Consider the following 17,451-nt stretch of genomic DNA (forward strand, 5'->3'; position numbering starts at 1 on the left):
ATTGTCATAGCCCCAGCTGAGATTTGACCTCTCCTATTACACTGAAGGTGAAGATTTAACTACCTGAAATATTCAAAAGGGCAGATTTATAATAGTAAAAGTGGGATTTGAGGGCAGAAAAATACTGTCTGCAAAGGAACGACACTTAATGGCTTTATACAGTATCCATGGTCATGGTTTGATATTTCTGCACTCACAAAACTGCCAAATAAAACATTATTAGCAGTTACTTCTACTTTGACAAATGTACAGTCAGAGAAGTTTTTTTCTTGTTGAGAGGTCTTTTGTGACTTTCCTTTCTATATTCTGGGGGTGAAGCAATACAGAACCAATTTATCAATGCTGACAGTATTCTGACTCTATGCTGGAGCTATCTGCATTGCAAAAGCTCTATGGGAATTGAACTCAGACAACTGTTCTTCCTGTTGGAAACCAGACAGCCAAGGGAAGTAGCTATAATCAGTCTGAATTTGCCTCTGGCTCATCTTTTGCTCTGTTTCCTTTTAGACCACTACCTCATTAATAAAAATGTGCTGGATTGCTGAGAGTTCAAGTTTCACAATCTACTACTTAGAGTTTGAGGTTAATCCAATGCTGACTACAGGAAAAGTGAAAAAGCACCACATAGTAGAGGGAAGGATGAAAAGGCCAGGTCGGGTCTGGTCCCAGACTAAAGAAAAGCAGGGCAGCAGGCGCACAGTGCCTGCCAGCAATGAAGGAAACCATGGATAGGAAGCACAACCAGAACGGCCTGTGTTTGAATTTGCCACACAAAACACAACACCCTCAGCACTCACAAACAAATAAGGACAAATGGTTCATCCTCTTGTTCAAAATACCTTGCTGAAGATCAGCTTCCTTCTGATTTCTGCTTAGGTAAAAGGCACTGGGAAGTCAGTTTTGAGAGGATCATTTTATGGAGAGCATGTTTGGATGAGGAAGAACAAAATAAGTTTACAGAAGCAGACCAAAGGGAATACCAACCCCAAAGTGTAATACAGAAAAACCAGCTCATGGTATTTATTTATGGACATTTCCCCCTTGGAACTCCTATCTTGCCTGCGTATAACTCTAAACACAAGTCATGTTATACTGCACCCTAAAGAACGAAAGAAGCATACACAGCTATGTATGTATATATCCCAGGCAATGTGATCAGTGTGACCAGCTTGATTTAAAAGACCTGTTATGCTGTGGGTACTTGGCCTCAGCAGATGGATGAGCCTGAACATCAGGTGAGCAGATCAAACAACAGCAAGTTAAGGGAAGAGCACTCCAAGGAGTACTAAACCCCACTGGGAAGAACTCAGGACAGGGAGAAGAGATTTGGCCTTCTGGCCAAAGCATGTGAAGAAGTTGCCCATTGGGGAAAGCAGTAAGACTATCCGTAAGAGAATGAAAGGTATGGAAATGCCAGTCAGTGAAATGTGGGTGCTAGAGAAAAAAGCATCTGAGCCCAGCAAAAGCTGGAAATAACATTCCTGGGGCACAGGGTTGTGCTGATTTCATTCAACACCTGTACTACCTGGTCTCCTCATAAATCAGGACTTTGAAACAGGAGTATCTAACTCGCAAGCAGGATGGCTCAGTTTTTACTTTCTTCTTTAGAAGATCCAAAGGAAAGATAAATGAGGCAGAACAGTGCCAGAAATCAGTCTGCATTCCCCCCTGCAGCATTTCCACCTTCCCTTCTTCTGCTACAAGGTAAGCACTGGGAAAAAAAGAGTTTATCCCATATCACCTCCATCACCTCAGACAAATGGAAGTAGAATTCTTTCAAACAACATTCATAAACATAAAAATGACAATAAACCACTTTCTAGCTTCCCTTTTTCATTCCCAGCAGTGAAAGGCTTCTGAGAAATATAAAGGAATCCATGGGTATCCTGATGAAATCCTGACCTTATTGAAGCCCATAGGAGCTTTCCTGCCAACTCGGAGGTAGCCTGGGTTTCACATGTAGTGTTGGTCACCTGCCAGGAGAACATCACTGACAAAGATGAGCACAACTTCCATGCTATGTTAGAAGCAGCCACAGAAGCTCCCTAGGACACCAGTTATTTCACCTCTTTATTTTCAGTGCCTTTACACTAAAATAGGTGGTTTCTTACCTCAATCTCACCACTGGAGCCGTGCCATTCAGTTCTAAATGTTGTAATGGAGCCTACCTGCATTTGGCCATGAGAATCCCACAGTAACTGTGTCTGGGACTTTGTAATATACTTTGACATTAGCAAAGAATGACTTTGCAGGAAGCAATTGTTGGGGTAAAATGGACATCTTCCCTCTCTGAATTTTAAACATTTTGCACATCCATCCCAAGCACAAAAGACTCTGTGATTCCCATGACAACTGTGGCACAGGCAGCTGTAGGCATCATTTAATTACAGTGATTCAGCCTTCCAAGTCAACATCAATTCCTTAAAGTGCTTCAGGGCATACAACACATGTTCAAAAAGGAGCATTCATGTGACTGTAAGAATATGCCCTTTAAGGTATGTTTCCATTTATACTCTGGGAATTTGGAATTCATTAACGCCAATTAAAACTGGACATTGTGTGCTTAATTCTCCATGCACTGCATTACAGATTTATCCCTGCAGGTTAAAAAGGTTTTTTGATGAAACAGAAAGCTAAGATAGAGGGAAATGTCCTTATATGATTTGTTCTCATGGGTCATGGCAATAGCAGTAGCGCAGGAGAAAAATGCCCCTTACAGAGCTATATTTTCTATGGATATTATACCAACAAGACAAAATGCAGCTGAGCTCTCGCATACCAGCATCCCAGTCAGTAAACCTGTACCCATTCTGGATACATCACATAGTAGAAACCACGACTTGTCCGTAAGTATCTGCTATAAATAATCATACCCGAAATAAAATGTGTTTTCATTTGAGAAGTAACCTCTCTCCTTGTCAGCTTCACTTACAGAAGATGCATACTGTAAATCTGCATGGCTTCTCCTCTGGACTACACCAGGAAAGCCAAATATCTGCACTTCTAACAGCACATCTACTGAAACGTGAAAGACTAAATTCAAGCAAAAAGTAATATCTATTGTTTTAAAGGCCTGTCCTGTACTCTGTGTGCTAATTGTTAACAGTAACCCAACTCCTGCAAAAGGCTGGGAAACGTGCAACGGATTTCAACCAACACCACTGATTCTTCAACGCAGATCCCATTTACCACAACAATTAAATCTATCTGCAATGTATGGAAATTATTAACAAAAAGGAATGCCAAATGCACTGCAGACGTGGGGCTACGAGGAGTTGAGGGAAAGACTGACATAAATCTATTCTGCAATCTCAAGGCTGTTTCCTACGAAAGGAAGGACCAGAATGCAATGTGCTGAATGACTAGGGCAAAGGGATGTGTTGCTTAAGGTTTTGAAGCGGCAGTTGCACTGCTGGCACAACAGCCCTTGCTCTGTCACAAGTAATTTATTACATCAGTATATCAACTTTATTAAAGAAAGGGAAAGGCAACAAAGGAGCCTGTCTTAGTGCAGAGCTCAGCTCAGGCTGCTTGGGAACCATACAGAGTTTAATTAGGAACTGTTTACATCCTCGAGATAATTTCATTTTCCTCAAACTGTAACAGAGGTAATTCCAGAGAGTTCTGCTGACTCCACAGCTCTAAGCTGCCAGACCGAAAAGTGCAAAGTGAGGTCTGCACCGCTGAAAACAGACTGAGAAGGGTCAGGAAACACTGTGCTAACTAATAGAGGTTTGATTAGCTAATGGTGAACAGCTCTGCAGATACAGGATGCTGCGAGATGTCTAGAAAGAAGGAAAGAGAGACAATGGGTAAATTCAAGTGCCCTTTCCCACACTGTATTTCTGATCTGTGTCCCATTTCTAGCTTTTTATATTATTTTTAATGGTTTTTGGCTTTTTTCAGCTTTTAAAATTATTATGTTTTTTTTTTAATTTTGTGAAGTGTTGGAATAATTGTTTTTCACTTCAAGTTGTTCTGGCACCGAAGCCGAGATGCTGTTTTCATGGCATTCCTGGCTGTCTCCTGAAGCTAGTGTGCTGGAAACCTCTGTATGGTGTATGCCTTCATAGCCTGGTTCTGTAGATTCCAGTTCAGAGTCTGAATAACCAAAGTCAAGGTGACCTTATATCCTGCTTCCTTAAGTTTTCAAGAAGGTGAAATGTGATCACAACTAATACTTAATACAATAAATGGCACATGTGATTAGTGATTTCCTAGCTTGTCCTTAATAGATTTTAACTATGTTTTATTAATTTAACTACATATTTATAATGAATTTGATTATATTTTGTTGTTGTTTAAATCCCAAAATCAAACAAAAGCAGATGACAAAATAACACAGCTCCCCACAAAAGCTTTTGAGAGCCAACCCTATTGAGCAAAACAGTTCCCCAGGAGACATCAGACACCCATCTATCATGCAAATGTATACTTATGCATTATAAAATCAGCATTACTGTTACTAGCCTTCTTTTGATGTGTAGTCCTAAATCCCATTAGCAGTAATGGGTGATATAGGAAGGAAGAAAAGACTTTCAACACCATCAAAGGACATCAGATGTGTAACACACTTTAATGATAGGGTGCTGTTCCTCCAGACACTGATTTTGGTGGTGAAGGCAAAAGAAGATGCTGCTGAGCATCTCCTCACCCTGACCCAATCCAGCTGTTCACAGCCATCCCAGCTACATCTGGATAACTGTAAACCTGAACTGCCAAGCAGATCACTAAATAATCCTATCCGTATACATCCTGCACCTTTCATCATCTGGATTATCAGGTAACCCCATAAAACACTACTCCAGTTTACTGCTAAGTAAACTGCAGCACAGGAAGAAGCCAGGTTGGGGTTTCAATCCACAGGCCAATTTCTCTGCCCCAAGCCCATACTTCATGGTGTGAGTGTAACATGATAATCACAAATATCAGGTGGCTCTTGGACAGACATCCTGTACCCAGACTCTATAATTCACATACCTGTTACCTACCATTTAACTTGAATAGAGACAACAAATACCTAATCCAAGTTGTGACACCTCAGTGGCTCTGGGGAGCATTTCCAGAAGCACCTGTAGATCCCAGCAGCTTAGGGAAGAGGGAGCGTACTGATTGCTGGACTCCTGAAATAACAGCTCTATGCGAGTGCCAAACCTCCTGCTAACCCTGCCCTTACAATGAACATGAACACTGAAGAAACCTTAGAGTACTGAAGAGTTTAAATCAGAGTTTGCACTAGGAAAATCAGGAAGCAAAGGAAAGTAAGACCTTCAACAATGTGAAACAAGCATTAACTGGGGATGAGGGAAGAGGAGAAAATGAACAACTATTTTAGATGCCTCTGATAATATATTTGTTAGCACAGGGGGCTGGCAAACAATTTCTGTTTGCCAGCAGAAACTGATGCTCTGAGTGACACAAGCTAAAGTGTAATGCACCTCCCCTTGGCCCCTGAAGTTAAAGCATGAAAGGGAAGCATCAGATGTTAACTGCTTCTTCCTTATGGGAAAGCTGCCTTTCAAGGACAGCTTCTTCTCCCAGATCACATAGATTCTCCCAGATCACACACTTTTAAAACAGTTGAGAATTGGCTTGTAACATGCAACAAAGACCAAATGTTTTCTAACCTATCCTTGGATGCATGGGCCATTCGTGTAACTAACCCAAGAACCAGCTCATCACCAGTGGGGCAAAAGGGAATGCTCACATTTATGATGTCTTCTGTGCAATTCATGGTCTTGCTGAGTGTCACATTTTAGCTACTCACAGACATCTGGTACTATTACACAGGATAAAAGTCTATGGTTCTAACTAAATACTTTTATTTAGCCTTAATTGTAACCAATGCACTCAGAGTTCGGTGCAGAATACCTGATTATTCCTAGAGGGAATTCAACTGTAGTATGTACCAATGCTCTTTTTCAGTGGTACCAGCAAGAAGCCCACCTGATGGTCCTTCCCATCTTAATGTTCCCCCATTTCTCCTCAGCAGTACTTAGATCAAGTCAATCAGTTTCATTTGGGACTGTCACTCAGCTGACTGTTAACAGATCATGTTTTGCCCTCATTCTCATTCCCAGCTTCCCATCGGCTAATTCTAACATAAAGGTTTTAATTTCACTTAAAAACATACTGCCAACAGTGGGTGGGGTTTGGATTGGTTAAAAATGTCTCCAAATTTTAACAGTAAATGAACCAGTATTTTTCTAGGTAAGATTTTATTACATGCTCTTTCTTTGTTCTTAATTATTTCCCTCCCCCATACCCTGCTTCTCTGTAATTAAAGTGAAATTATGTACTGAAAGGCAATTACTCAATATTAGCTCTTATTTTCTACAGAGAGGCAAAAATCCTCTAAAGTGATGATCAGTAACAGAGAGGTTAAAGAATTGATTTCAGTTCCATGTCTCCTTTTTCTTCACTTATGATCACTACACAAAACCTGGTCTCTTGCTTGGAGCAGAGCCCCAGAGTGTTCTGCAGCTTGGGCAAAACAGAGGCATTTCCACCAGCATGAAGTCAAAGAGTTACATTTCAAGTTCCATGTCCCTGTAACATATGAAGTCATAAATGATAGAACCCCAGACTGGTTTGGGTTGGAAAGGACCTTAAGATCACCCAGTTCCAACCCACTGGCATGGGCAGGGGCACCTTCCACTAGAGCAGCTGCTCCAAGTCCCTGTGTCCAACCTGGCCTTGAACACTGCCAGGGATGCTGCTTCCTTGCTTATCCTACTGCATGACACCAACTAGCTTTTTGTTGCTTTGTGCCACCACTGGGATGCAAACCAGCATATGCATTGGAACTACTAGAACAGAAATATCCCAGGTCAGACTCCAAGCCTTTTCCGTGTGTAGTTTCAGTGCAATGGGGAAAGTGGGGTCTGCTGAAGCAGTGTGTAAAAGCCCCCTATGATTCATAGCTGTAAAGACATCTTTTAGGCTATGGTTAAAGTATGCACCTTTCCTTCCATGCACTTTCCAGGTCAATAAAAAGTATTACCTCTCACAATACATGGATGGCAAAAGAAATGGGGCATGTGCAATAGGACAGACCTGGAGAAACGTCTGCCATTCTCACAGCCAGGTGCAAAGGGGACTGGAGGAAACACTACAAAGCAGCCCTCTTCCTGTCATCCTCTTTTCCATCCTCATGGTGAAAAACCTGCTTGTGTCTATGGAAGTGCAAAGAGAGATGAAACAAACGGGTCCATCCTAGGAGCCTGCCTGGCATCTCAATTAGCCAGGATGATTCAGCAACAAGAAAGGAACCTGGTTAGTTCAACACACTTCTGTGAAAGAAGCTTTCATTATAGCAAGTCATGGGACTCAGCAAAGGGATGGAAACGACAGTAGGATCAGCTTCTGAATGGTACAACTTGATGTCCTTAGTGGATTCCTGGTCTCTCATTAACACCTAAACTAACGTGTGTGTGTGGGGGATGGAAGGGCATCAAGGAGTACTTTCTGTAAGAGGGAAGGAAGAACATGTTTCCAGGATGCTCAGCTTCCCCGATGACAAGCTAGTCCTGTAAGGCATCTATATATAAACTAGAAAAGCATGCTATTGGCAAGGACACGCACATGTGGGTGAGGGGAAGTATAAACCCTTGGGTTTACAGGAGGAGAAAAGACTGACTGTAAAGGTTTCGTTTCCCTTAAGGCTGACAAGAAATTTCAAGCCTTTATGAACTCTTTCAACTACTTTGGGGAAACTCAAACCAACTTCAACCCCACATTGAGAAGCCTGTGCTCAATTCTGATGAAGGAGCACACAGAAAGTGCATTTCCAAAGTGAGTGAACTGCTAATGGGCATAATTTTGCTCTGCAGTTGATGCCAAATTCTGCTTTTAGTTGCAGTGGTATAAATCTAGACTAATGCCTTGGGTTTCACCGGAACTCATCAGTATTTATCTAGCTGTCAGGAAGAGTATTTTCACTCCCAAGAGTGGAAACTTTTAGGGTGATACCTGGAAAACTAGTGGAATATGGAAATGGCCTCACTGGTTCAGCATCCTCCCTTAGCTGTCAGATACTGTGATGTCAGTAAAAAGATTTGCAAGTATCTGTAAGACTTCTTATATCCTTCTTTTTCACTTGGAACAGTCTATGGTCAAAACAATCGGAAAGAACTGGAAGAATATCACTAAAACATATGGATATAAAAGGGAACAATGTGTTAATATTAAATATTTCCCTATTGATCCTATTTTTATGGCAAATCCCCAAACTTCTACAGGGGAATTTATGTGATTTCCATAGCAGACATTTGAATCTCTAAAAAGCCTGGAGTGGCACAATTTTGGGGGTTTTATATGCTTAATTCTATGCTATAGAAAAGATATTTTCCCAATGTAGAGGATCTTTAAGGCATTTGCAGCTCACACACAAGTGGTATACATCTTGCTGGCATCTTTTAAGGGTAAAACCTATAAGAAGCACATTAAAGGACAGAACAAACAGAGTTTAAATTCCACACTGATCCCTGGAGATTCTTTCTACCAAGAAGTCATTTCTAAGCCCTCTTCAAAGAATGAAACACAAGAACTGAAAGAAATAGCAATAATTAATGAAATCACTTTTAAGTAAAAAGCCTTTAAACATTCCCTTTTGCTGCACAACCACATGAATGACTCCAAAGTTACATTTACAGAGGCCTTGCTGCTATAACCTAGATATTTCCTATTTGATGTCAGATAAGGACTTTGCAGGGCTTGGACTTTTTGCACCAGCTACAGCCAAAAGGTTTTGCTTCCTTGCACTTATTAGATCTACCTTAAACCAACAGAAATTAGAGGTGCACAGAGTGAGTGCCAATGAATACACTGAAAGAGCAAGCTATCTATCTAAATGTCTGTGCCTACCCTGGGATGCCCTTTGTTTTTGCTGTTCCAAGAGTACATTTCAGGTAGGGAATATTCACTTGGCCTTTCCTTAACAGACATGTACTTCCAGAGCCAAAACCTCTTTGGTTTCCTGACTAATGGTGCTCTGAGGAAAACTGCTATTGGACAAGTGTGGGGTAAATATTCAAAGTATTAATCTTTAACTGGTAAAATGCAGTTTGGCTTCAGGCATAAAGGATTCTCCCAGAATACCTGTTATAGATCGACAGCACAGTAGAAGGTAAAGCCTGAGGCTGAAAACCTGATGTTAAAATTTCCATTTATAAATCAATAATCAGTGCAAACACAACAGCAAACTCAGTCCTGGGAATGCCACAACTCCTGCTCAGGCACAGGTTTTATACAAAGCTGGGTAAAAATTCAAAGGGAGCATAAGGAAGAAGCTCTTTACTGTTAGGGTGCTGAGGCACTGGAATGGGTTGCCCAGGGAGGTTGTGAATGCTCCATCCCTGGCAGTGTTCAAGGCCAGGTTGGACAGAGCCTTGGGTGACCTGGTTTAGTGTGAGGTGTCCCTGCCCATGGCAGGGGTTGGAACTGGATGAACTTAAGGTCCTTTCCAACCCTAACTACTCTGTGATTCCAAAGCTGAAGTGTACCCGATGCCCCCCTCCCCAGACTGTCCAACATATGGGGTGTTGGGGTTGTTGAAGGAAGCACAGCCTTTAAGCTGTAAGGTGCTATAGAAACCCCAACATGAAGTGAGCTGAGCTGCTTGGAGTCGTATCTGAGGAGCATGCTGAGCTGCTACAGCTTTGATCTGTAAGGTCCCTTTCAACCCAAACCATTCTATGATCCAGTGCTCATTCTATGACTGGCACATCCAGCACAGAGCAAGGTTCAGATACACCCAAAGGACTCTGGTGCAGGAGGCAGAAGCAGGGAAGAGCTATCCAATCTCACATTAAAGACATGTTCGCAAGTTGAGCTCAGGAATTATCTAGACATATCTGTCCTGAGAGCATCTTCTCTATTTATTTCCTAAAGTGGGATAACTGGATGCCCAACCAGTAACTCAGCTGACTAAAGCTGTCTCACATCTGTCTGGAGCTCAGAGCCTAAACCCATCTGCCCACTCCTTACCAGCTCTCACATCACCTCACCTCAGAACCCTACTTCCAACTTCAGCTGGTTTTCAGTGTACATCCGAGCCCTGATGTGCTGCAGAATGCAATTCCATGTGGATATTTACTACCTATTGTTTCAGAAGGGCCCAGTTATTTGTCTTTTCCACAGTGCAGAAGTTACTCTCATTCTCCTCCACACACACACATCTCTCTTTTGTTTGTCTCCTAACTTGCTGTGCTTGGTCTCTGGCCAGGATCCCTTTTTCTGCCTTGAAGGAGGGTGACAGCATGCCTTTGAAGAAACGCCAAGGCTGCTGTTAGGCTGACCAGCAGGGAGGAATCCTGCCCAACACTCCCTGGCCTCTCCCACATTGCTGTTCTCCTTTCCCAGAAACATGCCTCGGAGAAGGCAGAGGTTGAGCTGATCACAATTCCCAGAAGAGATTTCTAAGCAACAGATGAAATTTAAGCACACACAGAGAATGCTGGAGCTGGAAGAGACATCACAGGATCATCCAGACCATCCTCTTGCCCTAAGACAAATCCAGCTGTACCTACAGGACACTGCTGGCAGATATTTGTCCCACTGGCTCTTCCCAGCTTCCAGTCACAGGCAGTAACATTTCTGCAGGCAATCCAGCCCAGCACATCACTTCCCATCACAAACCTTTGGTGAACCTACTGTCTCCTACTTCAGTTTAATCCTATCCATTTGTGTATGAATATTGATGTAGAGAACTCATTCATTCATATATCACTCAGTTTCTACCAGCACTTTACAACACAGAGAAGCCAGCTGCAACTAGTTACCCTGGTCATGGTGCCTGTACTTTTTGTGTCTACAAAACCACTGCGCTTCTCCATTGGCATCGTGCCTTTATCATCAGTAATCGTTCTGCACGGACACAGGGAGATGACCATGAGTTCACTGGCTTTATTTTCCATGGTGTCTTATATCTTTTCTTGGAAGATCTCCCTCTGGCCACTGAACAGCCTTAACCCCACTGACCTTACAGATTTAATTTGCTCATTCTAAAACTGCTACATAATTATAACAAGGGGTGAAATGCAAAAGTTTGTGCAAAACTAAGAACATTCTCTGCACAAGACTTTACAGAGAGACTTTACTCTGCAAAAGGCTTTACAGAGAGTCTAATAATGCATTTCCTGCATTACTTTATTTCCTGTTCATCTTAGTCTTGGCCTTGGGATGCAGCTTCCTATTAAGACTGATACTCAGTTGGCAAGATGAGAAAAGGTGAAATTCTCATTCAATACTTGCAATGCAGTTTTGTGGAACTTTTCTTGTTTGTAATTAACCAGTTGCTTCCAGCATTTTTGCCTCTCATGCTGCTGACATAGAAATAGAAAGGTACAAGGGTACATGCTGCACCCTGATAACAAGTTTAATTGTTCCACCTCAAGGGGAATAACTGCGAGAAGATTTGACAGGCATTGAAAAGGCTTTTTAGTTTTTACCTTTAAAATGTTCCTGAAACACAAAATGAAAGTAAACATTTTCCACTCCAACTGTGACATCCCAGTGTTTTCCTTCGCACTTACCCAGTAGAGGGGTTCATGATGCAACCCCCTTTATCCGTAGATGCTTTGCAGTTACAGCCCCTCTCCAATGTATCATGATTCATCCCAAAGTTGTGTCCCAGCTCATGAGCCAGTGTGACGGCTGCACCTAGAGGGTTTTCTGAGTGATCCTTAAAAACACCAACAGAACCAGTCAAATCCACATGTGAAAACACTTCAGAACACACATTCCCCCTCTAAAGTCCTATTTCTTATACTTTGAATGTTTTATCAACTTAGCAGCTGTAGTTGCACTGTTGTTAAATAGACCCAGTTTAAAATTCATCCACGTATACCAAGTGCAGAGTGGGAATTTCAGGACAGCCCATCTGTCATGGCCACCCAGACTCCCCAGCACACAGAATCATAGAATCAACTAGGTTGGTAAAGACCTTTAAGATCACCAAGTCCAGCCATTACCCCAGGACTACCAAGTCCACCCCTATATCACATCACTGCGGGCCTTGTCTGTGTTAAAACACTTGAGACCATCAGGCAGCTTTGAACATCAGGCCCATCTCTTTATTTAGGGCTTAAAATTCTCCTGTTCAATAAATACCCCAGAATCCCAAGACAAGGCAGTAGCAGAAAGCAGTCACCAAGCTGTGGACTGTTGGAAAGGGTGATAATTTATGGGAGAGGATTAGTGTGATGAGGGAGAAGTGAGATCCTTCATGTCAGTGAACAAGAGATTTCACTCGGTCTCTTTTTATTCTTCAGACTCTTTCTTTAACATCAGAAAGTCCAAAACTTCACAAGCCTTGTAAGAAAAACCAAGTACCTTCGAAAACCTTTTTACAAGGAAAGGACAAAGCAAGTCAAAATGTTTGATGGACTTTTATTAACACCTATGAATACTCTAAATTCTCCAAGTGTCAAATTGAAATATTAACATCAATCCTCATTGAAATGCCAATTTTTGGGACAATTATGTCTGAGAAATTGACTGCATGATCTCATTACAGGCTGATGTTTTGGCTTAACCACAAGTAAGAGACCTTTCCACATCGATAATTTTCCCTAAGGGGAAAAATTATCCACTGTACTCATAGGAAAGCTCTCCCTTAAGGCATAAACATGTAATATAAATGCATGATCCACTGCATGATCCATTTATCAGTCAGTAAATGGAATGGCTATGTACCACTGCCTGGTCTAAAAGCATATATGAATATACTCAGTTTAAATAACTCTTCCAGTATCAACTAAGCCAACTTTCAGACTAAAAAGAAGTGAAAGGTAAAACTGTCTAAAACATTAGCTATATATTAATGAAGCCCTTAATACATGACTTGGGGTAGATTCAAGAGCTTCTTCTTTCATATATCTGTGCTAATGTCTTTAATAAATCATTTCCTAAGCAGAAAACAAAATCAAAAAGAGAATGCAGCCATACTGAAACCAAGAACCTCTCCTTCTGCACTGGGAATAAACTCAAAAGAATTTTGTCCTTGAAGAAAGGATCTCTTTTTAGCTTTACCTGAATTTAATATACAAATCTTGTGACAGGCAGTTTGTTTGCAGTTATAGTCTAAAATGCCTGTTTGCTGAAAGAAGCTGTACAACCTGTCCTAGTAAAAGAAACAAGAGTAAAGCTATGCAGCAAGATAAGCTGTAATAATCAAGGAAATACATAGTTCTGCACAATTATTACCTATGGAGATGTCTTATATAGATACTAGTCACAGATTGGTATATGATATGTTTGAACTTGCAGTAATTGATGAAATATTTAGAGAATTCTATGAAATTGAGAGCACAACCTCTCATTTAACTGGAAATAAATCCAGGACTGAAGATAGGGAAAACAATGAAATAATTCCATATAATTTACTGGTGACACATTGGAGTGATGCTTTGAAATTAGGGGTATGTAGTCAAGACAGAAACCCCTCTAAACACGGGGCTACCTAGACTCAACAAACTGAGCTCAGTTCTTTACTTTGCCAGTATCTCTTCTACTAACTGAACAGAGAATGTCTGTATCTGAACACCCCTAAAGATGGCAATTAAAAAGAAACCCAAGAATTCACACAGTCCACTCCAAAACTAGAGCAATAAATGCTGAAATGCAATTTGGGTCTTGACTAGGCAAACAATAATTGCAGCCCATGCGGTTCTCATTACTTGCTCAGATCCCTTTGGAATGCAATTTTATCAGTTTCTAGAGAGGGTTTTTAAAACAAGGAATGTGATGTCTCAGCAAAAGAGCTTATTTGAAGAGAGCATAAATGAAAATTATCAAAACAAACAGTGACATGTCCCATTTGATACTGAGACCATTTAAGTGTCACAAGGACTGAAGAAATGAATAGCAATATGACTTTGATTTATCCCACCAGGGTCTTTTAAAGTTAACTTGAGCAGTAAAAGTCGTTACCAAACAGTTTCACAACCACTGAATAAGCAACTATCTACTGTTAAGCCATTATAAGCTGTTGCACAAAACATGCAGCTGCTTTCGGCTGAACTCTGCTCCATTCCACTGAGATTCAGATCAAATTGTAAATAATAAAATACTATCACCTACAGCTAGAATAGACAAATGCTCCAATTCTGGTGCTTCCCATGGAGGCAGGAACAAGTTTCTTAAACCATACTTTTATTTCATATAAGCAAAATATAAGTGCCTCAGTTCCACACTTCTCATTTAGCCTAATTTCCCATGAGTGGCAATACTGCATTACAGCAACATTACTTTTAAATCCATGAATTCAATGGGTAACCTTTTGAAACAGAAGAATGAAGACCGAATCACGTGTCAAAGACTTGCTTTAACATCAGCTTCTGTTTTGTCTTTCTGCTATGCGACAGAACCATCACAGTAAAACAAAACTAGAATGGTCTTAATACACCAAAAGCTTTTCATACTCAGATACTGCTCTCCCTGCTTTGTGTTTCTCTTAAAACTAGTGGGAGACAGGAGGTCACCTACTACTGAGGGAATTCAGCCCTACAGGACAGTAGAGATGGGCAGGCTCTCAGGGAGGTATGACAAGAGGAATTTAGATCATATAGTAGAGCTGGCCAACTGCAAAATCAATCAGGAAAATCAGATCATACAAGGATGACTACAGTTTCTCATGCAATCTGTTCATTGCCTCTTTCAGTGTGTGGAAGAAGCTTTTTGGTATTGAATGTTCAGGGTGGGATGGGCAAGAGGGTGACTGAATTATAAGGATGAGCAAATGTTCAGTTGCTCAGTGTTGAGACATTTGAGCACTATATCCTTCAGGTTATTCTTCAATGTGTGTATCTTCCAAATTTAGAGCTTTCTTTTGTGAATACTGGTATATAGAAAACTGTTCTTTATGTACCCCTGAATTAGCCTTTATTGACTTGGGGGAGGGTTAGGGTTTTTTTTGCTAACCCATTTGGGTTTTGGGGATGAGTGTTTGCTTGTTTTAGATTTGGCTCCTTTTTGAGGCTTAAATAACTGGCAAAGTTTCTGGTTATGCTGCACAAGCCTTGAACTAACTTACACCTCAGAAGTTTCAGTTCACTGAGGTGAGATCTCTGGGAAACATCATGTTTCCCTGCACAACTGAAGCTGCAGCCCGGCCCATGAGTCATACACTGACACTGAGTTTCTCCTGGACATCCAAATCAATGTCTCCTCTGGCAGAGCCTTGAGAGCACTTTTAAGAAATGCTGATTCTTGGGTTTTTTGTTACTGGAATGAACTAATTTTTTGTTGTTTCTGTGTAAAATGACAGTTCCCAGAGTGAAGAGCACTGACTTTGCAGTAAAACACCCTGCAGAGTATTTGAAAGCTTATGCTGAAAATTAGAAGGACAAAAAGGTTGTCGTTATGGGCATCTCTGACCGCAGATAAAGCCAAAACAGGGACTACTGGCCTGAAGTGGATAAAATGGAGCTGTCTGCCTCATATATGTCTTTGTCAAGATTTGGAAGTGCACTGCAAGGCACTTTTTCTTCCTCTTTTCCTCCTTTTCATTGTGTACCTATGGCCCAGGTACCGAATGAAAAGCTGTTATAAACACCAATTAGAGACTCAACTTCTAAAGCTAACAGGAAGCTGAAGTCTTTATCTTATCTATAATTTGGCATGGCTTTCTCCGTATTCTGTGATCTGATTGTTCTTTCCAGCTCTCCTACACCTCAGCTTCCCTGCTCACCTTGTAAATTTTCCCCATCCGGAATGCATACATCTACCATGTATGGATACATCACCCCAGTTTGGCTGCTTGTCCGAGACCACAAAGGGGCCATGCATTGTGGACCAAGCTCAACTTGCACTCTAGTTAAGAAGGAAGGAAAAGCAGCAGCTTCAAAGGGACTGTCTCTGGGATTATCCCACTATTTGGATTGACACTTGTCAGTAAGTTCCCCCCTCATTCACATAGAGATCTGCAGCTGAGGTGCCCAGCAGAGCTGAAGAGAACTAGCACATCACCTGAGGTGCTGGAAGTCTCAACAAAGCCATAGGAAACAAAGGTTTTCAGCACATGCAGAGTGAACTCAGAGACTACCTAAGAGTTTTTGAGGGCTCCCTGCCTTTTCTGCTCTGGAGTTGAACTCTGAGGTCACCAACTGAGCCTGTCAGTGGGCTGCAAGCTCTGGGAGTCCATATCTAATTCTATTCAAAGTACTTGTATTGCAGATCTTAGTTAATGCAACACTTCCTTCCCCTCCTTGGCACAAAGCACTGTTCAAAATTAGAAAACAAAATAATTATGAAATAATTATTTCCAAAAGTTGGCCAAAATGTTTGCTTTTATGTTCATCATGCCCAGCATCTAACAACAGCATTACTAGGGATACTCATTGAGAGAGACTCAGGTAGAATAAACACTGCCATTGTTAGCTCTTGTTGTCTGGCAGTGTAAAACCACTATGTTGCAAAGATGAAAAATAAGGCCTTACACAGGAGACTTTGTAAATACAGGATAAAATCAATACAATAAAAGATGCAGGATAGATGCTGCTTACAGCACTAGTGTACCCGAGTCCATAACAAATACAGCTTCTGGTTCTCATCCTTCACAGCACCTCAGCACCTGATTTAATGATAATTAGGAGTAGGAGATTCCTGCAAAGAGATCAGGCTGCATTTTAATGCAATATTTTGATTCTTTTCACTATGGAAACTACCATTTACAAGCAACCTGAATGTAGATACAGGTAATGAGATTGAAAATGGGACAAATGGGGCTGACGTTCTGCTACACAATATAGTACTATAAAACTTGAGAACGTGTCTCACCAGTTGGGCCAGTTTCAAGCCCTGTGTTTTTACTACTTACCATGACAACCCCTCCAGACTGCTCTGCAGTGCACATGCTCATTATGGGTGCCATGCCAATGGTAGTCCCTTGGAAGTACACACCGCTGCAGGAGGGCAGGAAAGGAGAAGAATCACAGCATCACCATTCAATACCAAGATACCTCCCTAGTGTTTTCAGCCTTATATTTCTAACAGTCTCAAAGATCCCATTTCAAATGTGGCAGCTCCAGACATTTACAGGTTTAAAACAATGAAAAGCATAGATTAGTCATGCCGACCTGCCAAACTGACAATGACAGCATCCCTGCTATGAGAAAGATGCATTTGATCACCATCCTTTGTGCTTGCTGCTGTAACAGGACCCCTCTTTCCTTTTTCTTTTCCATGACTGAAGTTGGGAATAGAAATAGAAACATGAAAATAATGCCTCTAGCTCAAAGAAGGGTTGTTTTAATGCAGTGCAAAATTTATATGCTGCTTGCTATAATATGCAGCCTAGAATATAATAGAATAATCAAATATCTCACGAGGGACAGTTTGGAAGGACTCTATTCTTAAACAGCTAATGTAAAAATATGTATGCAATGAGTAAAGAGCTTCTTTTAAATACTAAGTCATCAATTATCTGCATAATATAAAGAATAGTGAATT

General features: G+C 41.2%; 1 protein-coding gene across 1 annotated transcript in view; it reads right to left on the minus strand.

Moving 5' to 3' along the window:
• Positions 1–17,451, minus strand: part of ADAM12 (ADAM metallopeptidase domain 12) — a 185,592-nt gene that overhangs the window by 40,903 nt on the left and 127,238 nt on the right. The window contains exons 10-11 of the mRNA XM_005143735.3: positions 16,820–16,904; positions 11,535–11,683 (exon numbers count right to left, since the gene is read on the minus strand). Coding sequence (XP_005143792.2) covers positions 11,535–11,683; positions 16,820–16,904 — 234 coding nt within the window. The remainder of the gene's footprint in view (positions 1–11,534; positions 11,684–16,819; positions 16,905–17,451) is intronic.

Source organism: Melopsittacus undulatus, chromosome 4 (assembly GCF_012275295.1).
Source record: "Melopsittacus undulatus isolate bMelUnd1 chromosome 4, bMelUnd1.mat.Z, whole genome shotgun sequence".
NCBI classification, from domain to species: Eukaryota; Metazoa; Chordata; class Aves; order Psittaciformes; family Psittaculidae; genus Melopsittacus; species Melopsittacus undulatus.